A 22,704-nucleotide genomic window follows, 5' to 3' on the forward strand; every position below is an offset into this window, starting at 1 on the left:
CCCGGGATCCCACGACAGTATGCCCGGGGTACCAGGAGGAATCACATTTTTTCCTTGAGGAGATTTATGTGACTTGCGCACAACTTGGTTCGTAATCAGCCACCATTTAGCTGCGGTGAACCAAGCTCAGTCCATCAAAAATACAACTATTTGGCCCAGGATTCTTGGGCCTGTGTGCTAAAGAAAAAAGCACTCTCACACCCATATAGTCAAATAGTCATAAGTCAACACGATACGAATCCGATACGCGAACACAAATTGCCACCCCTAGGTTGAACCTCAGATCTCTCATTCAATTCAACCATCAGAGACTTTACCAGTTGAGCAAACTGGAATCCACAAGATTCAAACCTAAATAAACAAAATTATGGGTTTTTTTCTTAATAGAAACTATGGGAGTTTTTTATTTTTTTGGTTGAGAAACTATGGGTTTGATTAGGTATGATGGTGACCAATTATTGTTGAATTACATCAAATAAAGGTGAAGAGATTTGTACTCACATTAAAAAAAATTATGGGTTTGAGTTGCTGATGGTATTTTTTTTTTTTTTTTTTTTTTTTTTTTTTTTGTTACGGCAAATAAGAGTAAGGGAATTTCAATCTAATTTCTCTTTATAAAAAGAATCAAGCAAATGAATATAAAACAGTCATGCGTCTGTTTAATAATAGAGTCCAAATTTGGTAAAGATGGGGTGTAAAACCTAAGTTTTACACATTCCAATAAGAGATTTTCACATCAGTATTTTACTTAAAATTCAATATATCCTACTACACTTAATAACATCTCAATAAACTCCCAATTTGGTTGTGTTTATATATATATATATATATATATGTATGTATGTATGTATGTATGTATGTATTAGAATTAATTGGGTGTGATTGTACTTATTATTAAATATATAATAAGATGATATGACATGTTAGGATTGGAAGGGTAAAACATGAATTTTACACCATGTCCTTACACCATTTAATATCTTAATAATAACCTTTTCTTTTAAATAATTATATTATTTGCTTATGTATTTTTTTTTAATTATTCACCTTTTCTAGGGACAACACTAACGATTCAACCAAAAAAAAAAAAAAAACCTACACAATAAAATGATTTTTGATAGTGTGGGATATAGAAATTTAATAAGGTAATAATGTCTTGTGTCATACTCGAAGCCGAAGAGGCCAATGCAATTCCAAGGATACCATACTCTTGGACGATAAGGCCAAAGAGGCGAGCCATGGCCACGTCAATGGCACATTACCAGAAGGAGCCACACTGTAGAAGAAGAGCTTCACAGAGAGGTTAGCCCTAACATGATTGGAGGGATGGTAGTTGCCACCACATTTAATGCACCCCACCAAACCCCCTAACCGCATTTATGTGGAGAAGACCCCTGAACAGTGCTGTCTTGGTTGCCGCAATTCACAGAAGACTTAGGAGGACATCTGATGGGACAAGCACTCGAGTAATGGCTTGCATAATCAACAAATGGAGGGTCAAGATTAACGAAAAGCAGCTATATAATGTAAGGGATCATCCTGAAAGAGGGGGTTCGGAAAAATCCAAGAGAAAGAGAGAGGAATACTGTGGCAAACTATTATTGAGATTAGTCCAACACAAGTATCAGTCCTCGGATTTTAGCTAAAGACCAGAGTTTTTCATCATTCCTTGTCTTTTTCTTCTACTTCAACTGTGCTAGGTTATTTGATTCAAGCTCCCGCCTCTACAAAATTCATTGTATTACATCAACTTATTTTTGGCACTTACAATCAGCGCCGTCTGTGGAAAACTTCACTTAACCTACAACCTTTAAGGAGAACGCCAAAGGATGTCTAGCAGGGAAGGATCCGTGAGTTCTTATCCTAAGCAGCAGGACCAGTTCGTAAACTTGAAAAACCGTCAAGATCGTGAGATAGCTAGGTCCGAGTCCGGGAGCTCGAGACTAGCCCATCCTGGTCAACGTAGTCATCTCTCAAATGAGACCGTTGGCCTAAGACAGGAGGTGAACCATTTTCGCAGGCGAATAAGGCAGAACTAGAGCGACCGACAGAGTAGGAGTCTCACTGCAAGCTCAGGCTCTAGTTCAAAGCCAGAATGAAGGCATCGTAGGAGAAGTAGGACACCTTCTAGCGTAACGGAAATCGATTCCTCTGAAGATTCGTACAAAGAAAGGCAGCATCACAAATAGCACAGACCTATCCCTTGGGGAAATAAAGATAAGGACACCATGAGTAAGGCCCTTTCCCAGATATCCAAGTCACCTTTCATAAGGCGGATCGAAAAGGCCAATCTGCCCAAACGCTTCGCGCAACACACCTTCGCTGTTTACAATGGAAGGACCGACTCCATAAAACATGTTAGCCATTTCAATCAGAAGATGGCCATATACACCAGAAACGAGGCTTTGATGTGCAAGGTGTTTCCCTTTAGCCTCAGCCCAGTGGTGATGAGATGGTTTGATGGACTACGTGAAAGGACTAATGATTCCTACGACAAGCTCACCAGCGCTTTTAGTGCAAGGTTTGTTACGTGCAGTAGAGTATCGAGGACATTAGACTCCCTGCTAGTGCTGTCAATGAGAGAGGGAGAGACCTTGAAGACATACTTGGATAGGTACTAGGAACTATACAACAATTTGGATGGGGACTTCGAGGATGTGGTGGTACACACCTTCAAGAACGGGTTGCCCATTAAGTCTAACCTGTAGGAGTCCCTCACCATGAAGCCTGCTTGGAACATGAGACAGTTGATGGACCGGATAGACAAGCATAAAGGGTGGAAGATGACCAAGCACAAGGTTAGGGAAAGGCAAAGGGCTTCCACGACGGGAAGGATAACCGCTTCAATAAGACAGGGGAAAACTGGCCCAAGGCAAACTTCCGCAATCAGGGACAGTCGAGTAAGGTCCAACCGGTTAACTCGGTGTTTAGGGTCCCAGTCCACTAAATACTGCAGAAGATCCGGAATGAGCCTTACTTCACTTGGCCGCACAAGATAGGTAGGGAGCTGACTCGAAGAAATCAGTTAGTGTGTTGCCAACATCATTAAAATAAAGGGCATACCACTGAGGAGTGTAAAACCCTATGGTCATACTTGAACTGTCTGCTTAAGGAAGGAAAGTTGGAAAAGTTCATGAACGATACCTTGGCACAAAGAGGAGCCCCATATCGAGGATATCAGGGAGGGCCAAGGCCACGGCCCCCTTTGGAAACTATTCATGTCATCCTCGCCGAACCTAAACATGCATTGGCCACATCAACAAGGGTGATGTCCGTGTCTCCTTTGTTATCAATTTCAACTAAGAAGACCTCTATAAGAGGGCTAGGACAGAACCTAGTTTGGTCATGGGTTTTTTCGATGAAGACTTGGTGGCCATTGCCTGATCCCATGTTGATGCTTTGGTTGTCACAATGCATATTGGGGGCTTTGATGTGCACAGGGTAATGGTTGACGGGGGAAGTGGTGTTAAAATCATGTACCTTAATCTGTTTAAAGGACTGGGGCTAAATGAGGAAGACCTAGAGAGTTACAGAGCCCTACTCATGGGATTCGATGGGAAAATGGTTATCCCAAAGAGGAGAATCAAGCTATTGGTCCAAGTAGAGCAAGAAGAGGTGATGGTGGACTTCATTGTGGTAGACGCGTATTCACCATACATGGCTATTCTAGCTCGGTCGTAGCTACATGCCCTCAGAGCCGTATCATCCACTTTGCACCAAAAGGTGAAATTCCGACCGAAGGTCGAATCGGAGAACTACGAGTATGCTAAGCCTTGGTGACACAATGCCTCATCGCAGCAATCAATAATCAAACCCCTCTAAAAGGAGTGAACGAAGCGCCACCGAAGTTATAGTAGTTAATGCTTATCTCGGCTGAGGTCGAGGATGATAGGGTTAGAGCGGCAAAGGCTTGTGAGATCCTTATCAAGGTGGCTATTGGTGACGGTCTTAACAAATACTTTATGCTAGGAGCACATCTATCACCAGTAGAAAGGGACGAGTTGGTGGCTTTCCTCAAGCAGCATATTGATGTATTCGCTTGGGCCCATACGAAGTGCCAGGGATTGATTCGGACTTCATATGCCATCAATTGAACGTGAATCCCGAAACTCGGCCAAAGAAACAGCCACCTTAAAGATCCTTCGATGAGCATTCCAATGTAGTAAAAGGAAAAGTTAATAAGCTGAAACAAGTTAGGGCAATAAAATAAATTTTCTATCCAGAGTGGCTGGCTAACACTGTGGTAGTAAAAAAGAAGAATGGTAAGTAGAGAGTTTGTGTGGACTTCACTGATCTCAATAAGGCTTGTCCCTTTCCCTGTTTCGAGGATAGACCAGCTGGTAGACGCCACCTTTGGACACCCTCGGATGAGTTTTCTTAATGCTTTATAGGGATACCACCAGATGCCTCTAGCGCTTGCCGACCAAGAAAAGACAGCCTTTAAGACTCCCCTCAGCAACTATCACTACCGAGTGATACTTTTTAGGTTGAAAAAATGTAGGATCCACCTACCAAAGTACGGTGACAAGGATGTTCGAGTCCAACTAGGTAGGAATATGGAAGACTATATAGACGACATGGTGATAAAAAGTAAAGTTGCGTCCAAGTACATACAAGACTTGGAGGAAGCTTTTTCTATGCTTAGGAAACCCTAACTGCGGTTGAACGCTTCAAAGTGTTCGTTCGGAGTGAGCTTAGGGAAGTTCCTGGGTTTTATGATAACACATCGTGGCATTAAGGTCAACCTAGATCAAATCAAGGCCATAAACGACCTATGTTCGCCTCAGAACCCAAAGAGATGCAACGGTTGACGAGCATAACAGCTGCCCTGAATAGATTCATATCACGATCGGCTGACCGATGAAGACCATTCTTCCAACTTCTGCACAAATTGAAGGATTTCTCCTGGATTGAGGAGTGTGATCATGTTTTCCAAGAATTAAAGGAGTATCTATTGAATCTGTCGATGTTGTCTTGTCCCAGGCAGGAGGAGATCCTCTATGCCTACCTAGTTGTCACGAACCACACGGTCAGCCTTGTCCTAATTCAGTTCTATTCCAAGGTTCAAAGACCAGTGTACCACGTCAACAAATCTTTGTAAGATGCCGAGACGAGATACTTTCACGTAGAAAAAGCCATCTTACCCCTCGTCCACGCTATCAGGAAGTTGCTACACTACTTCCAAGCACATACGGTGGTGGTCCTGACTCGGCTTCTCTTGCAAGTGGTATTACGAAATTAGACTATTCTGAAAGGGTGGTGCAATGGGGAACTATGTGTGAGAGTGCCCTTTTTAGGATACTCAGGCCCAAGGATCCCGGGCCCAAATGAAAAAAAAGAGGGATTTGGTGGACCGGGCCTTGACTCACCGCAGCTAACGAGCTGTTTAAGAATCAAGTAGGTACAGAGAATACTCCTGACAATATAAAAAAATGACAAACAAGGATATCGTAGAATGCCCAAAAATGTTAGCAACGTAAATTCAGAACAAAGACAGGATTAGCAAAAAACGATAAAGAAAAAGGTGCAGTGGGGATCCTAGAAGTTATGAGGCAGTATTTCATTAACAAGTTATCTGTTTGATTACAGAAAGCTCACTAGGACGTGATACAAGGTCCAATCAAGCTCAAAAATTGCAGTCTTGAATGGCTATTTCAGCCTTCAAAACTTGCAAAGTTTGATTCCTGTTGAATCCGAGTATGTGCAATAGTGGCCTTTATAGGATATCGGGAAGAAGTATTTCGTTCTTCCCTTAGTATTTTCTTTCTGGATAGATTTTTCTGATGGTTCTTCCTAGAGAGTTTCTTCTTTTTTGTGTGTGTTTTCTTTCCTTTTTTCTTGCTGCTTTCTTCACGACCCGTCCCCTCCTTTTATAATGGAATTTTTCTGGGTGTCCCGGGTTCCCCTGTTTTGTTCTTTTGCAAACAGAGCATGTTCTGTCTCTGTCGCCTCGGTAAGTCCCTTTGCCGTTTTTTCTCACTTTTTCCTTCTCTTGGTTCTGATTCCTTCGAAAGCTTCTGGTTGGCCATCCTCTTTAGGACGTGCTGAGGTATGCCCTTCTCGGTATCCTCATTTCTGGCGTATTCCTTTCTTTCCTATTTGGGCGGAATCCTGTTCTGCCATTTTTGAAAGTCATTCGTTGCCATTCTTTCTTCCCTGTCCTGGTTTCCCGAGGCCCCTTTTGCTGTCTGTGCCATGAAAGGTAGCTTGCGTTTCTTGTTCTTTTCTTTTCCTGTCTTCTTTCTACCGATCTGTCCCAGTCTTCTCTTTTTTCTTTTTTTATTTGTGCTTGAAGGGATTTGAGGATCCTTGTTTCTTTTTATTTTGCCGTGGTCTCTTTTTGGGATGATTCTTCCTCTTCTGGGCTTCAGGATCCTCTGGGCCTTCCTTTTGCCTCCCATGGGTCATCCGTGCCTATTACTTTTGGGCTTAGCCTGAGATTTTTCTTTTGGGCTTGACTTGTTCTTTTGTTTTTGGGCTTATTTCTTTATGACCTATTTTAGACCTCAACACTATGCTAGGGGCTTTTGATATCAAGTACTAATCGAGGACATCAGTTAAAGGCCAAGTCCTGGCTGACCTCGTTGCCGAGTTCTCAGAGGATCAAACCAAGGAGGGTGTACAAAGCCAGGAAGCTGTTGGGGGTTTTTGCCACTGAAATTTCCTTTCCATGGACTATGTACATTGATGGGACAGCCAACCAGTGGGGCTCAGGAGTTGGAGTTGTCATCGTCTCCCCAAACAGGATAGTTCTGGAGAAATCCCTAAGGTTATCCTTCTCAGCCACTAACAACGAGGCCGAGTACGAGGCATTATAGTCAGGACTGGAGGCAATAAAGGGCTTGGGAGGAAACAACATAGAGGTCTTCAGTGACTCCCAACCAATAGTGGGACAAGTACTGAGAGAATACGAGGCCAAGGATGCAGGAATGCAAGCCTATTTGGGTAAGATAAAGCAACTATAGGCACACTTTCAGGACTTCACCTTGAAGCAAGTATCACGGTGCATAAATTCTCATGCTGATTCACTAACTACACTGGCGACGATGTCCGATGGTGCTGTTCCGCGGTTAATCATAGTGGAGGAATTAGACAGGCCAAGGTGGAAGGACTAGAGCCTAACCATGGTACAGTTTGTTCAAGCTGGACCCCAGAGTGGCATTCCTAGGAGGTGGAGACCTGCCAGAGGATAAGGAGGAGGCCGTAAAGATCCAGAGGCGTGCCCCACAATATTAGCTATCTTAGGAGCAAAAATTGTATCGAAAGTCTTCTTTTGGGCCATACCTATTGTGTGTACACCCAGAAGTAGTGGAGTTGTTGTTAGAAAAGTTACATGAAGGAATTTGTGGGAGTCACACAGGAGGAAGATCCTTGACTCATAGGGCCCTCACCCAAGGGTACTAGTGGCCCAATATGCAAAAATTTGCCCGAGACTACGCAAGGAAATATGATCAGTGCCAGAGATACGCCCCGAATATCCACCAACCCAGAAGGGTTCTGAACCCACTCTCTAGCCTATAGCCTTTCGCTCAGTGGGGTCTAGACATCATGAGCCCATTCCTCCGAGCTACTATAAACTAGAGGTGGTTACTTGTTGGGACAGATTACTTCACGAAATTGGTAGAAGTCGAGTTGTTGGCTAATATCCGAGACCGGGACGTGAAGAAATTTGTGTGGAGGAACATTGTCACATGGTTCCGTGTACCACACGCCCTCATATTTGACAACGGGACGCAGTTCGACAGCAAGGCTTTTAGGAGATATTGTAGTGAACTTGGAATTAGGAATAACTACTCTACCCCTGCATACCCACAAGGAAACGGGCAGGCCAAGGCCACTAATAAGGTGATCCTTGATGGGCTAAAGAAAAGACTAGATGAGGCAAAAGGGAAATGGGTAGACAAGTTGCCCCATGTACTATGGTCATACAAAACTACTCCGAGAAGATTAACTGGGGAAACCCCTTTCTCCATGACGTATGGAGTGGAGGCAGTTATACCTATGGAAACAGGATTCCCATCGATGAGAACAGATCAGTTTGAGGAGCATAACAATGATAGTCAGCTATGTGCAAGTCTGGACTGGGCTGAGGAGAAAAGAGAGATGACAACAATAAAACTGGCCCACTACCAACAAAAGCTAAGGTAGGGTTACAATAAAAAGGTGAAGTCACGTCCACTCGTGCTAGGGGATCTTGTCCTCAGGAAAGTGGTCGGTAATACAAGAGACCCATCCTGGGGCAAATTGGGAAGACTTTTATCACGTCACCTCAGTAGTAGGCATAGGTGCATTTAGACTAGAAGATTTAGATGGAAACACTGTACTACGACCTGAAATGTAAGTAACTTGAAAAGATATTACTATTAATGCAAGAATATTTCATTTGTTATTCTTGTGTCATTGCATCTAAGGGTTAAACAGAACCTCAGCCATGCCTTGGGTAAATTAATGCCTCAACAAATCATTTAAGGGTCAAATAGAATCTCGGTTATGCCTGGTCCTTCGGACTCATGCCTTGGGTAAATTAATGCCTCAACAAATTATCTAAGGGATAAACAAAACCTCGGCCATGCCTAGTCCCTGGGACCCATGCCTTGGGTAATAAGGTAATAATGCCGTATGTCATTCCCGAGGCTAAGGAGGCCAATGCAGTTCTGAGGAGACCGTATTCTCGGACGATAAGGCTGGAGAGGCAAGCCATGGCCACGTCAATGGCACATTACCAAAAAGGGTCACACTGTAGAGGAAGAGCTTCAAAGAGAGAGCTAACCCTGGTGTGATTGGAGGGATGGTAGCTGCCACCACATTTAATGCACCCTACCAAACCCCCTAGTCACATTTATGTGGAGAAGACTTTTGAATAGTGCTGTCTTGGTTGTCGCAACTCACAGAAGACTTAGGATGGCGTTTAATGGGACAAGCACTTGAGTAGTAGCCTGCATAATCAACAAATAGAGAGCCAAGATCAGCGAAAAGCAGCTATATAATGTAAGGGATCCTCTTGAAAGAGGGGGTTTGGAAAAATCCAAGAGAGAGAGAGGAATACTGTAGCAAACTGTTCTTGAGATTAGTCCAACACAAGTATCAGTCCTCGGATTTTAGCTGAGGACTAGTGTTTTTCATCATTCCTTGTCTTTTTCTTCTACTTCAACTGTGCTAGATTATTTGATTCAAGCTCCTGCCTCTACAAATTTTCATTGTATTACGTCAACTTATTTTCGGCACTTACAGATAATAGTTTCTTTAATGTTGCCACATAAACTTAAAAAATCCATTTTTTTTTTATGTATATATTTTTAATATAGTTTTTAGTGTTACAAATAATGCTATCCATTCTATCCTATCTTAAACTAATTAAAACCTAATAGTGGGTTCCAATTAACTCAATATGTAAAATCTTTGATGATTAATTAAGAGATTTGAGGTTCAATTCCCATCTACATAAAAAATCAATTGATGTTATCTATTTTATCCTATCATTAAGAGCAAATGTCATAAATTGAAACTCTTTTTCAAAAAAAAAAACTCAATCATTTCTATTACTATATATAATAGTAAAAGCCTATTATCAATTCTCTCTCATAAAGACATGTTGCATGTGAAATTTCCGAACCAGCGCAATTGGAAATTCACACCACTTCAACTCCACCCAATTGGTTCACTCAGTATTTATTTATTTTTGACAGGAGTACTCAGTATTTATTTTTGATAAAGCAGCGCAGCATTAAAGATATTATGATTAATTTAGATTTTGATCTCTTCTAAACAAATTCCAATTAAACAAGTGATTTTTAAAAACAAATGCTTTAATTAAAACTTTTTTTTTCTACTGTATTTATTTATTAACTAATATTAAATATCCAAAAAAGCATTTATGCACGCGCTTCCATAAGGTGAACTACACCTTCTCCAGCAAATCCAAGGATTTCGAACCTCACCGATCTAAACCAATTTTGCTTACCGTTTTTTATTTTGTTTCCAACATTTTTTGTTGGACCCTAAAAAAAAACACAGAACCAAAAAACCCACTCATTTCCTATTCCTTCAAATCTTGTTCTTTATTGTCTATTATTCAATACTGAACTCCTCCATCAATTTGGAGCAAGACCCGCCTCTTGTTTTTGTGGTTTTGTGAGCTTAAACTTGTTCTTTAACTGACACAGTTCTTATTTTTTGTGATTTCCAAAGAGACCCACTTCAAGATTTGTTGCCAGATCTATTTTGTTGCAGCTGGGGTTATTGGGTTTTTTTGGAGATGTATGGTTATGGGTTTTGTAATTCAAGCTTAGATCTTGGGCTAATCTTTGTTTAGTATGGATTTGAGATTGGAATCCGGGGTACCCAATTGGAAAATTTGTTTCTTTTCATGGAGTTTGAGTTTGTTTGATGGGACTTAGAGTTGGAGAGATTTGTGAATGTGTGAGTTTTGAGGGAGAGTGATTTGGTTGGTGGGTTTTTGTTTGTTTGGCTTTGTTTGGAGTTTGAAGTGATTTTTGGAGGAAAACATGTTTTGGAGAGGGGAGCGTGATAGGGAGAGGGAGAGCAAAGAGCAAAATGGTGGACCACTTTCTGGTCAGGTTCGAGTACTTGTTGTTGGTGACTCAGGTAATTGTTAATTTAATCTTCTTTCTTTGCTGTTTTGTAACTCTATGTTGGTTCTGGCAATTTTGATTGCTTTTGGTATGTGTTGTTTTATATATGCTTGTATGGTTCTGGTAATGTGTTAGTGTGTTGGATGTTTAATGATTTCCTTATGTGTTAACCCCATATATAGAATAGGGCTGCTGAGACTTAATTTCTGTTTGAAACAATTTGGATGAATAGGAGGTAAATATTTGTATGATTTTGCTTATTTGGATTATATTAGCGCATGAACTCTGGATCAAGAAGTGCAACTTAAGTAGACTGATTGAACTTTTATTTTTCTCACTCTTACTTCCGTGAACTGTAATTATACAAGATCTCATTTCATTCTCAGATGATTACTGACATTTAGAAAAGCGTACAAGAACTTAGATGATCCGTGAAATTGGTTCTAGAGATGAAACTATAGACCTATATTAATTGATGATTTGATATTCCATGACTTTTAAACTCCAAATTGGAAGTGTATGTGGTCTTTGTTTCAATCATTGTATTTAATGGCAGATGGTTGCAGGCATTTTTTTTTTTTTCTTATTGGAAAGTTACAGAACACATGGTAGGTTTTGAATGCATGATTTCACCCTCCATCTTGTTCATACAGGAAAAAGTTGGTATCATTTGAGCTATAGCTCATTGGCATGGACTTGAAAATCTCACTGGGTAGGATGACTGACTTAAATGACAGAATTTACTCTGATTGAATTATTTAGTCAGACTTGTTATCAATGAGATCAGGTTTAGAGATTTATTCTTTTGATTACCAGAAAACTCTACTCTCATTGTATGTCAGGAGGACTTGGTAACTGTTGCCATACTTTTGGCAAAACCTTACCTGCCTTTTCCTTAAATTAAGATTAGAAATGTAGATCTTAATAATTTCAAGAAGTATACAAGTTCTTCAGGTGCTTATAACCCAGGTGTGTGTGTTTTTGTATGTACGCGCATGCATGTTGGTTTTCAGAACTAGGTTGTACTAGACAGTGATTGGCTCTATGCTGAGCAACTGCGTTAGTTTGAAGTAATTTTAAAGCATGCAGACTGTGATTTGAATTTAAGCTTTTTCATAGGCATTTAATTGATTTTGTGCTTGTGCCTAACATGAGATATGCTAATCTATGTAAATCAATGACGAATGGAGGAAGACCCATGATCTGCTTTCACTAAATGAGTGCTGCTTTTTGTATGTGTGTACATATAGCATTCTTTTTTTCTTTCTTTTTTTGTTACTTCTCTTAATGTTTAGGTACTTATTTTCAATTCATAACCTTTTGATAGGAGTTGGGAAAACTTCTCTTGTTCATTTGATTATCAAAGGTTCCTCCATCACTCGCCCTACTCAAACAATTGGGTGTACTGTTGGTGTGAAGGTAAGATTTAATATTCTTTTAATTCTGCAAGGAAATTTTAAGATAGTGCTGAAATTTAATTTTGCACCAAGTAATTGCTGTTTCTTTTATCCAGCACATTACTTATGGATATTCCGGGAGCTCTTCAAGTGGCATAAAAGGTGATGCTGAGAGAGATTTCTTTGTTGAACTATGGGATGTGTCAGGCCATGATCGTTACAAAGACTGCCGGTCTCTTTTCTATTCACAAATTAATGGTGATTACTGAATTTCCATCCTTTCACAAATGTCATATTCTCCTCATAGCTAATTGTGTGTGTCAAAATGACTCAAATCTAAAAAAAGAAAGAAGTCCTAAAAGAACATGTGTATGTAAAACCTGAAGAAGATAAAAACTGTTCCAAAAGTATAGTAATTTCCAATAAGTGATATATATGTTTAGTTAATAAATACACTACCTTGCTTAGGCTTGTCACTAGTCAGTGTATAAGTAGACATTATTGCATCTCCTGATCCTTTCAGGTTCTATATGGTGATGATCGCATATTTGACTTTCACACTATGAAAACCAAGTTTTGAGAACTATGGGTTAGTCAGTTGGATCCATCCTGCAATTTGCCAATGTATCGACATCAAGTGAAGAGTAAACAAATGCATATATGCCCCAACTAAGTATTAGTTTCTCATTGAGTCTTGAGTATGATGCTGTAGAAAAGTAAACTTAGTAAATAATCTAGAAAGTTCTTCTTACTTGTTACGTGATCATAGTTATTTGGTAATTTGTTGAAAGTAAATCTGTGAAAATTTTATAATAAATTAAGGGATTCTCCCTCAATTGTCTTTCCTTGGAAAGCTATTTGGAGAGCAAAGGCCGCTAGGCGAGTTTCTTTTTTTGTTTGGTATGTAGCTTGGAATAAGATCCTAACGGGTGATAACTTGAGATTGAGGAGATTGGATTTTGTGGACTGGTGCATTACGTGCCGTCATTGTGGAGAGACGGTAGACAACTTACTTCTTCATTGTGAGATGGCTTATCGGTTATGGAGATTTGTCTTTATAACTTTTGGCTTGTCTTGGGATATACCTAGATCGATACCAGATTTGCTTTTTGGCTGGTGGAATTGATTGGGGAAGCACTCGTCTCAGATTTGGAATTTAGTTCCGTTGTGCATCCTATGGTGTGTTTGGAAGGAGCGGAATCGGCGGACTTTTGAGGACTTGGATAGTACCGGTGATCAGATGCTTCCTTCTTTTAGTGGGACTCTTTTTGATTGGTCTCAGGCATGGGGACTCACGACTAGTGACTCTCTCCCTTCTTTTCTTAGCCCCCTCTCTCTTTTGTAATTATTCTGTTGTTTGGTTTTCTTTTTGGTTTTTGTTCTGTTTTCTTCTTCTTGTTTTTTCTAGGTTTGCTCTATGTTCTTCATGCATAGAGTAGCCTTTCGTATATATATCATTCTTACTTATCAAAAAAAAAAATAGATGAAGTATAAAAAATCTATCTTTTAGAGGAAGCTTTCTGGAGCCATTTATAAAATTCTTACTATCTCACATTTCTCATAAGTAGTAGCAGCATACTGATATTATCACTGTAGTGGTACACAAATCATTCCATGTTGAGATAAAGTCCTTTTCCTAATTTCAGTTCCCATTGAAACTAATGGTGCATCAATATTTATTGCACACAGGGCGATCCTATGGTTTCTAATTATGGTTCTGGCATGAAATTTGGATGCAGGTATTATTTTTGTTCATGATCTCTCCCAGAGAAGGACAAAAACAAGCTTGCAGAAATGGGCAACTGAGATTGCTGCAAATGGGACCTTTTCAGCTCCCCTAGGATCTGGAGGTCCCTTTGGCCTTCCTGTCCCATATATTGTTATTGGTAACAAAGCTGATATTGCTGCAAAAGAGGGTACAAGAGGAAGCAGTGGCAATCTTGTTGATGCAGCTCGCCAGTGGGTTGAGAAGCAGGGTTTGCTTCCATCCAGTGAAGAACTTCCGCTGACTGAGAGTTTTCCAGGCAGTGGAGGCCTTCTTGCAGTAAGAATTTGGACTTAACCTCTTAAGTTTCAATGCATCAATATTTGTTCAACTTGGGGTATTTTCTCTCCTTTCTTCTTGGCTAATGCTATATTAATGGTTTCAACATGGACCCTATAATTGAGTATCATGAGTGATGTTTTTGAGCTAAGGTGTGGCTTCTTATACAGAAAATTAAGTGTTTTTGGTTGCCATGTAAACAAGAAATGTCAGCTTCCAGGACTAATGGTCTTATTTTAATCTTAACAAATTTGGACAGAAGGACAAATTTGGAATGATGTTAAAAATTGGAGGACAATATGGTATACTTATAAGAACTGCGACTAATTAATGAAAATTGGACATTTATTTATACACAAAAAAAAAAGAAAAAAAGAAAAAGAAAATTGGAGAGTTAAAAGTGTACTTTATCCTCCTATTTTCATTTTCAATTATGGGTAGTTTTATCTTGTCTGTTAGGAAGACCTGTGCAACAAATTTTTAAAAATAAAAAAGGTTCCATTCCTAATTTCATTTAGGAAGACCTGATGGTCATTTAACTCCTAAACTATTTTATTGAAAGGCAGGTGTAGCATGTAGTAAAACTAAAACAGTAGTATTTGATGCATTGTATGTATTTATGTAATGGTGTATGTCATACTACTTTATATATGTAATGGTGTAAATGTTGGACATATGCAGGCTGCTAAAGAAGCAAGATATGACAAGGAAGCTGTGGTGAAATTTTTTCGTTCGGTCTGTATTCTTGTTCTTTTTGTATGTTTTGCCCCTCCCCATTCTTTTCCTTTCCCTTCTTTTTGGGATGTCATCCAACTCCTGTGTCAACCCTTTGTTTCAGCTAATCAGAAGAAGATACTTTTCAGATGACTTATCTGTACAAACTCCTTGGTCTATTTCTTCAGTGCAGAGAGTCTCACATCGTTTAGATGAAGATTTAAGTGATGAGGATCAGTCTTATAAGAATACGAGGTACTCTCTGCTGAACACTTACAATTTCTGATTTGTTTTCAATTCAAAGCTTGTTTATACAACAATCACAATAATCATTGTTGTCAGCCCCATCATCTTGTGCTGAAGTATGCTTGATTAAAATTAGAGCTTTTGCATATGATAGAATATGGTAATTGATTTTTAGACTCTATATGATTACATTTCTATTTGTTTATAATAGCTCTTTGGGTTTGCCTTTGTTTAATCATCAAAAAGATGGAGGAAAGGACAAGAACTCTGAAATCTTTTACTATGAAGGGTTTGTATGGTAGTTTATTTTTTTTTTGGTAGTTACAAGTCTTACTGATTGACTCCTTTGATATGCTTTCTCTCTCTATAGCATGACCTCTTTGGCTTATCATTTATTGTCTTTCTACTTTTAACTTGTTTTCAGTCACCCTATGTGTAGCTATGCTTACCAATATATTTACTGCCAGCAGCTTAAGTGGTGATCCTTACAAATACAACGTGCTTCCTCCCCTTCCAGCACAACGCAATCTCACGCCACCTCCCACACTTTATCCTCAGCAGCCAGTTTCAGTTTCAGAAAGTTACAGCCTCCCTAGATTTTCCCTGACTGGCTCTTCAGAGTTCAGCAGTAATGCCAGATCAAAGCGCTCAGATATTAACGTGTGATGATCACTGCCTCTAGCTGCAAAGATTGCACATATAAGCTGTTAATCCATTTCTTTGCCATGCTGGTTAAACGTTTTATTGATTCTTTTATATCTACAGGCTCTCCCATAGTAAGCGGTTTTTGTCATACCATTAATTAAAGTGTATGAAAATTAATTGTTGAACCTGAAACTACAGGTGATTCTTTGTAATCGAACTCTCTTAATTCTTTTTCTTAGTAATTCTGTTTGTAAAGCATTTTTTTAAATGTACAAGTTAAAAATTACTTTGGATAATGAATATAGTGAACCTTGACATATATTTTCGAGTGCTTCTGGTACCAATTGACCTTTTATGGTCATAAAGCTGAGACCTAAAATATAGCAAACTCATACTTTAACTTATACTTTCACTACTTTTAAATTTTAATCTTAATCTTAGTGGTGTTTTGGCAAACTGGCAAGAGTTTATTTTGTAACTTTATTGAGTAAAAAAGTGGGCTTTGTGACTCAAAAAAAAGCTCGGTTGTTATGTAAAATGTTCTTTTCTGATTTTTAATTTGAAATTAAATTCTATAATTTTGGAGCATGAAGATTCAAAGTTCTCTCTAATTTATTTTTATGAAAGAATCTAAGGAACTAGCTAATAGCAACTTTTTGCGTAGGTTTACCGTCTACAAAATCATCTTGATGACAAGAGCAAGAGTTGGCTTCCAAGTGAATTCTAGTTGCCTGACATAGAAATGTAGAATATGATTTGAAGAGCAAATTTGCATCACTATAGAGTATCACACAAAAAATACAAAAATCATCTAACTAAAGATTGACAAACTTTAGCTCTATATTGGTTCGAAGCTAAAATTTTTAGTTTTTTCCACTAAAGAATTATCATGAGCTAAAGAGTCATTGAGTGTTTAGATTGGTTAACATGTCCATATTGCTCCCTGCACTCTAAGACTAAAATGCATAAAGCTCTCCCATATTCATTTTTCCTCTTGGCATTGTTGTTCAAAGATTGGCAACCGACGAGTTGTCCTATTTGGATTATATAAGAAGTCATCCACAAAATGATGAAATGCCCTCCTAAAATGAAACTCCATCTCTGGGCTCATGTGCTCTGGTTTTTCTGGCATTATGCCTTCCATATATGGTGACCAATTCTCAACTGAAGTAGTGCACTTCTCATTTGTCCCTCTTGTTAGTATCTCCTGCTGTTGCTGCTGTGGTGTGTTTATAGGCTTGCTCTCGGTTTGCTTCTTGTCTCTTGTTGTTAGAATCTGCTGTTGTGTTACGTTTTGGGTGGTCTTGTTTGTGGTCTTGCTTTTGCCATCCATGTATGGTGGTGACCAAGCCTCAACTGAGGTGCACTTTTCATTTGTCCCTCTTGTTCCTCTAGTTGTTGGCATCTGCTGATGCGGTATGTTTCTGGTGGTCTTGTTTATTGTTTTGGTCTTGGTTTTCTTCTCGTAAGATGACATTGTTAATGCTTGAGAATAAGAAAGAGTTTTGCCTGCTTTCAAATAAGAAAATTATTAGATAGCAAATAGACACAGCACAATCAATATGAATTTGGAGTGAGTAATTATTCAACACACCTGTGAATCTTTCTCTTCTTATATAATAATGTCTCATTAATTAAATTAATTAGGAGATCCATTATTAATGAGATATGAGAGAGTACCATTTTATAAGAACATATACTAGTAAGATTACAATTTTTTTTAATAATATAAATATAATACGATTTGAACACAAGTCTTTTATTCAATGACAAAAAATCGAGCGAATAAATTGAACCCACAAATTAAGATCTTAATACTGCTTGGACAAATAATTATTTTTAATTGGATTAGATTAGATCCTTTTGCGGTACCCCATATTTATAGTTTGACCCCAACTTCTCTATACGTAGACAACAACAACAAACACAACCTTACTCTCAAAATCATTATAACATATAATATATAATTGGCAGCAAAAGATATACATATATACGTAGTAATAGGATTAGGATTATTAGTACAATTTGGTCTGGGATAATATCATGAATCTTGATTTGAATAATATCATGGGTTTGGGTTTGGGTTTGTGTTTTAACTTTTAATATCTTTAACATTAACTTTGTTTATGTCATTATGCAACGGCATGCAACAATCTAATTTAAGTGATCAAACGAGTAAATTTCATTTAAGTATATTTAAAGTTATTATATCCTAAATTTCGTCGTGTTATTAAGAATAGATTGCAAATCGATTTTACAAACTTTGATCAATTAATCCAATTCCAACCCAAATTTTTGCAGTTGTTGTACCAAATTCAGTTCTAACCTAATTTAGTGCCTACCTATGTATCTAATTAAGCCTACCAATTTGTTGTAACAAACCAATGCAACCAGAAAAACTAACAAACATGATTAATTTTATACCCCCCAAAGAGAAAATTGAAGGGGTGAAACCTAACCCACCTTAAACCCATTCCATAAAGCTTTAAACCCTGATAGTGTGGTGTAAGGTTAGAATAACCACAACGCTAGCCTACCCATGCAACAGAGATTTGAAGATAATTATTAGAAAATCTTCCGAAGAAGTTTATGTTTAGATTTGTGATTACTTGTATTATATAAAGAACATAATAAAATTAATCACCAAGAAGATTAAAAGAAAGTGAATGAGAGAGAAAGATAAAGAATTCATACATAGATACAAAATTCCACATATATTTACATTGTGGCAGAAGCTGTGCAAGTGCAATATTAATCATTGATGATCAAATAGAATCATATAAAAATACATACGGTTATCAGAGGCATTCATAAAAAAAGAAGGTATCTTTATACTGTTATCAAAAGCATTCATAAAAAAGAAGTTATCTTTATAGTTTTTGCTTGGGTACCAAGAAACATACTGATCACACACAGGCTATATATGAAACTCAAAATACAAACAAAGATCCACAAAACACAGATATAGAAGAAAGAATATATACGAAAAATAAATACAGATTTAGACTAGTAGAAAAGTTGAGGACGAAGATCAACACGTACCAGCAGAGGACGAAGAGTTTGTACTTTGTGGAAACATAAGAAATTAAAGACAGTGTAGAAACAAGAAAAAAGGGCTGTGAGAGGGTTTTGGCGTTATGCTATGTATATATACAGTATTCTACTAGGTACTAGCTTTGTCGGCTTCTCACCAAAAAAAAAAAAAAAAAGCTAGTTCGGTTCGCAATTGCAACTCTCCTTTGTGCCTAAAATGAAGGGCTGAGATTTGATTAGTTTTTGTCTAAAAGAACTTAATTAATTAATCTATAAATACAGAGCTACATATGTGGATTTCAGACCAAAAGATTTTGCGCAAGTTTTTAGCTCAATAAACAAAAGGCATTGATTTTTCTTTTCTTCTTTATAGATTTTTTTTTTAAACGATAATGGATTTTATTTATAAAAACTTCTCTAGGGAAAAAAAAAAAAAAACCTTCTCTAAAAATATGTCTAAACTAAATAAAAAATTTATTATATTAAAGATAATTAGATTATGGGAAGCTGATCAACAGATTCCTTAAATTCATATCAAACACTACTTTAGAGACTAGAGAGGCTAATCAATATGTTGATGTGCTAGTAAATTTCAATTATTTCAGTTGATAAAATTTCTTATTATTGAATAATGGATTTGGATTTAAATTTTGTCTACCAAAAAAAATTCACTTAATATCTTGGCTTGACAACATTGAGCAATCGTCATGAAATAAACACCAAAATTTTCAAATCCTTTTGTGTCTAAAAAAAGGAGTTGACAAACAGGGAGTGTCAATACTCAATAATGAACCTCCTCAATGAGATTATTTTTATTATTACTTGGCATGTTTTAAATTAGATGGAATTTGTTGGTTCAACAAATTATTGTGTTAGTAATTTAAACTTTGTATTATTTGATTGTTAAAAAATTTGGGGTGAAATTTTTTATTAATAGTGTTAAAGATTTGCTGTATTTTCATTGAGTATTGCTTGATAAAGAAATTCTTTGTGTTTTAAAATATCAATATTATTTATTATTAAACATTTTACAAAAGGCCTTGTAGACCAAGGTATGGTGAAGTCTTGCCAGGCAAGTTTCCCTAATTTGAAAGACAGGGCAAGGTAATGTCTCTACGAGATGAGAAAAGAGAAAGTCAACCAATATTTCACCTCTCTTAATCTCATTGTCATTGTATATATATAGCCTTTTGTCTTGAGAATAGAGTGCTGGTGCTTTTCCCTTGTTCCTCCTCTCTGCCGAGGAAGTCATAATAATCCACTTACTAGTGGTATAAGTATTAGTATTATTCCACTTATTAGTGGTATTTATCCTTGAGACATGTGCTGATTCTTGCAAAGTAACATTGATAATGTTAGGACAGTTGATAGTACTTAACATTTTGGTATTATGAATATTACCTTTAAAATCATCTGTGAAATATTGGCAAGAACTCATCATTAGTTCTTGAATAAGCGCATTCATGGGAGAGTCTTTTTCATAAGACAGATTATCAATATCAATTTCAAACTTTGAAGCAAATTTGAATTTTACTTTCTGTCCAAAAGGATCAATAATAATTTCATCATGTTCAACAAGAAAAGGATACAAAGCATTTATAAATGGAAGACCAAGAATCACTTTATTAGTCATGTTTTTAACAAGAACAGAAGGAATCTTGAAACAGACATTATCATGACAAACATGAGCATTATTCAATTCATATTTGATCTTCATTTGGGAACCATTAGCAGAAACCAATCTTTCAGTTGATTTTTCAAAATATTTTAAAGGAATCAATCCTTCTTGGATACAGTTCATATTCGCACCAGAATCAATCATAGCAATAACAGTGAAATAATAATCATGGGAAACAACAATTTTAACTTTTGTAAACCATTTTGGAGGAAGCAATTTATTCACAAGACTAAGTTGAGAATTATCAACCTTTATTAGAAAGAAGAGCCTGTTAACTGGATTCATCTTCATCTTTGTGCTCATCTTGTTCATCTTGTTCGTTATCAGATTTATTAAGATTTTTATCAATTTTTAACATTATCAATTCTTGTTTGAGATTATTGTTATCATTTTTAATGCTTTTAAATTCATGTTTTAATTCATTTATCTCTTGTTTAACAACATTAATTTCATGTTAGAGATCATTAACAGTCAATTCTTTGGATTTCTTCTTATTAAATCTTTCCAAAGTTTCTTCAAAGCTTATAGTTGATTTTAGTTTTTTACTAGTTTCATCTTTTATCAAATTTTTCTTAAACTTATCCAAATATTCTTTTTGTAATTTAGGATTTTGAATTTGATTTATCAGTTGAATTATTAATTTTTCATCTTCTTCACTCTTAGTGAGAGCATTAACAGAATTAATAACATTGCAACAGGAATCTCTACAACCAATTTTAATATTAAGAGAATCAGAAGAATCATTAGCAGATTGATAGCAAGAATCAGATGAAGAAGAAAAATCATCTTCCAAAGAATCAGACGAGTTGTTTGATTCAAGAATTCTGAATAATTCTTCTTGCTCTTTATCATCAATATTTAACATGTTAAACTTGTTTTTCAACTTACCAGGTTTTAGCTTATAGTCTTTACTAAAGTGTCAAGGTTTATCACAGTTAAATCATTTATCTTTACTTGATCTCTGTTTATCATATTTTTTAGAAACATTTTTCTTCTTAGCATAGAAATCATTAGGTTTAACAAAGTTGTTTTTGTATTTTTTTTTTAAATTTTTTATGGCTTTTATAATGTTTTTTACTTTTTTGCCTAGAAGGAGCAATAGGAGGCAAACCATATTGTTCACAGAAATTTTCCATTTCATATTTAGCTTTTCTTTTATTCTTTAATTGGTGTTTTAACAGTTTTTCATCATTACACATATTGATACCAAGTTTTTTAATAGTACTGAAAATATCACCATAGGTTAAATTATCATAATCAATAGAATCATTTTTACCCATTAACTCTTGTTTTACCTTATGAGCAAAGATAGGAAGCAGACCATCAATAAACTTTTCTTTCCAATAAGGCTTGTGACAATCTTTCCGGAGCATCACTCTGGAAGTAAAAACATCTTGATACCATTTGTAATCAGACATAGTAGGACAACTCAAATTATTTAAATAATCAGAAACACGAGATGAAATATTGGATGGAGTATCAACAAAATGTTTGAGAATAGTATATATCAGGGTATTAACACCATTAGGAATATCGCGACCAATACTTTCATCAAAAATAGGCAAACCTTCATCATTTTTTTTAACAGCATGTTTAATAGACTCTCTAGATTCTTCAATGATATATGAATTTCACCATCCACGAAGATTACCAGAAAAACCAGTATCAAGTAAATTAACAATTTCAGGTTGATCAAGATCATGATTATTTTGATAAGCAATACCAACCATAGACATATGACTCATTTTATTAATGATTTCTTGTTCAGACAAACCATCAATATTCCATTCATAAATCTTATCAGCAGAAACAGAAAACTGTGTTTGAAAAGATCTTTCTTCAAATTGCATATCAGGAGGAGTGGGTTTTGAATACCAGTTCTTTGTAAAAGACATAAGTTTGGAATTTCCAATAAATCTTTTAATTTCTGGTAAATCATCATCAAAAAACTTTTTAGCAGAAACAGAAGATACAATATCAGAATCTGTATTTTCTTCAAAAACAATTTTATTTTTAGAAATAGTTCGGGCAGCTGGAGTACTCGTAGTGGTTTGAGTGGTCGGAGTACTTGTAGAAGTACCTTCAGTTTTATCTTTTAAATCAGAAAACATTTTTTTCAACAATTTCAAGAGTCTTGGACTGAGAAGTTTTAAACATAACTTTTTCTCTTTGACTGGGTAAATCAATCAAAGGTTTCTCAATTTTAATAGAAATAGATTTTTCAAGAGAAACAGTTTTTTCAACAATTTTTTCTTCAATGCAGTCAAACTGTTGACCAATAATATGCAAAGATTCATTAGTAAAATTGTTTTGTTCAATAAGACTAACAATGAGAGTTTGATCATCAACAATTTT

At 36.7% G+C, this 22,704-nt stretch overlaps 2 protein-coding genes across 4 annotated transcripts; one reads left to right on the forward strand and one right to left on the reverse strand.

Moving 5' to 3' along the window:
- The first annotated feature begins 9,865 nt into the window (after positions 1-9,865).
- Positions 9,866-15,880, forward strand: LOC115995016 (small GTPase LIP1). 2 transcript variants are annotated; one of them, XM_031119413.1, is made up of 7 exons: positions 9,866-10,605; positions 11,920-12,011; positions 12,106-12,247; positions 13,729-14,033; positions 14,715-14,768; positions 14,872-15,002; positions 15,461-15,880. In XM_031119413.1, the coding sequence occupies exons 1-7, from the start codon at positions 10,506-10,508 to the stop codon at positions 15,657-15,659; spliced, it is 1,023 nt and encodes a 340-aa protein (XP_030975273.1). In that variant the 5' UTR covers positions 9,866-10,505; the 3' UTR covers positions 15,660-15,880. The 2 variants fall into 2 exon arrangements, with proteins under 2 accessions (XP_030975273.1, XP_030975274.1); XM_031119414.1 differs by having other exon boundaries at positions 9,867-10,605; positions 15,464-15,880.
- Positions 15,881-16,394: 514 nt separating this feature from the next.
- On the reverse strand, positions 16,395-18,770 carry LOC115993976. Of its 2 annotated transcripts, none has more exons than XM_031117977.1 (2): positions 18,681-18,770; positions 16,395-17,147 (listed from the first exon to the last, which is right to left on the reverse strand). In XM_031117977.1, the coding sequence occupies exons 1-2, from the start codon at positions 18,715-18,717 to the stop codon at positions 16,621-16,623; spliced, it is 564 nt and encodes a 187-aa protein (XP_030973837.1). In that variant the 5' UTR covers positions 18,718-18,770; the 3' UTR covers positions 16,395-16,620. The 2 variants fall into 2 exon arrangements, with proteins under 2 accessions (XP_030973837.1, XP_030973838.1); XM_031117978.1 differs by lacking the exon at positions 18,681-18,770 and adding an exon at positions 18,102-18,124.
- Between the last annotated feature and the right edge of the window lie 3,934 nt (positions 18,771-22,704).

This window comes from Quercus lobata, chromosome 6, assembly GCF_001633185.2.
Source record: "Quercus lobata isolate SW786 chromosome 6, ValleyOak3.0 Primary Assembly, whole genome shotgun sequence".
Lineage (NCBI taxonomy): Eukaryota > Viridiplantae > Streptophyta > Magnoliopsida > Fagales > Fagaceae > Quercus > Quercus lobata.

What these genes read in the sequence shown, in the direction of transcription:
- LOC115995016 (XM_031119413.1), top strand. Translation starts at nt 10,506, where the DNA reads ATGTTTTGGAGAGGGGAGCGTGATAGGGAGAGGGAGAGCAAAGAGCAA. An exon ending in GGTGTACTGTTGGTGTGAAG is followed by an intron (nt 12,012 to 12,105) that starts GTAAGATTTAAT and finishes TCTTTTATCCAG; the next exon opens with CACATTACTTATGGATATTC. An exon ending in CAGTCTTATAAGAATACGAG is followed by an intron (nt 15,003 to 15,460) that starts GTACTCTCTGCT and finishes ATTTACTGCCAG; the next exon opens with CAGCTTAAGTGGTGATCCTT.
- LOC115993976 (XM_031117977.1), bottom strand. Translation starts at nt 18,717, where the DNA reads ATGTTTCCACAAAGTACAAACTCTTCGTCCTCTGCTG. An exon ending in AAACTCTTCGTCCTCTGCTG is followed by an intron (nt 17,148 to 18,680) that starts GTACGTGTTGAT and finishes ATTTGAAAGCAG; the next exon opens with GCAAAACTCTTTCTTATTCT.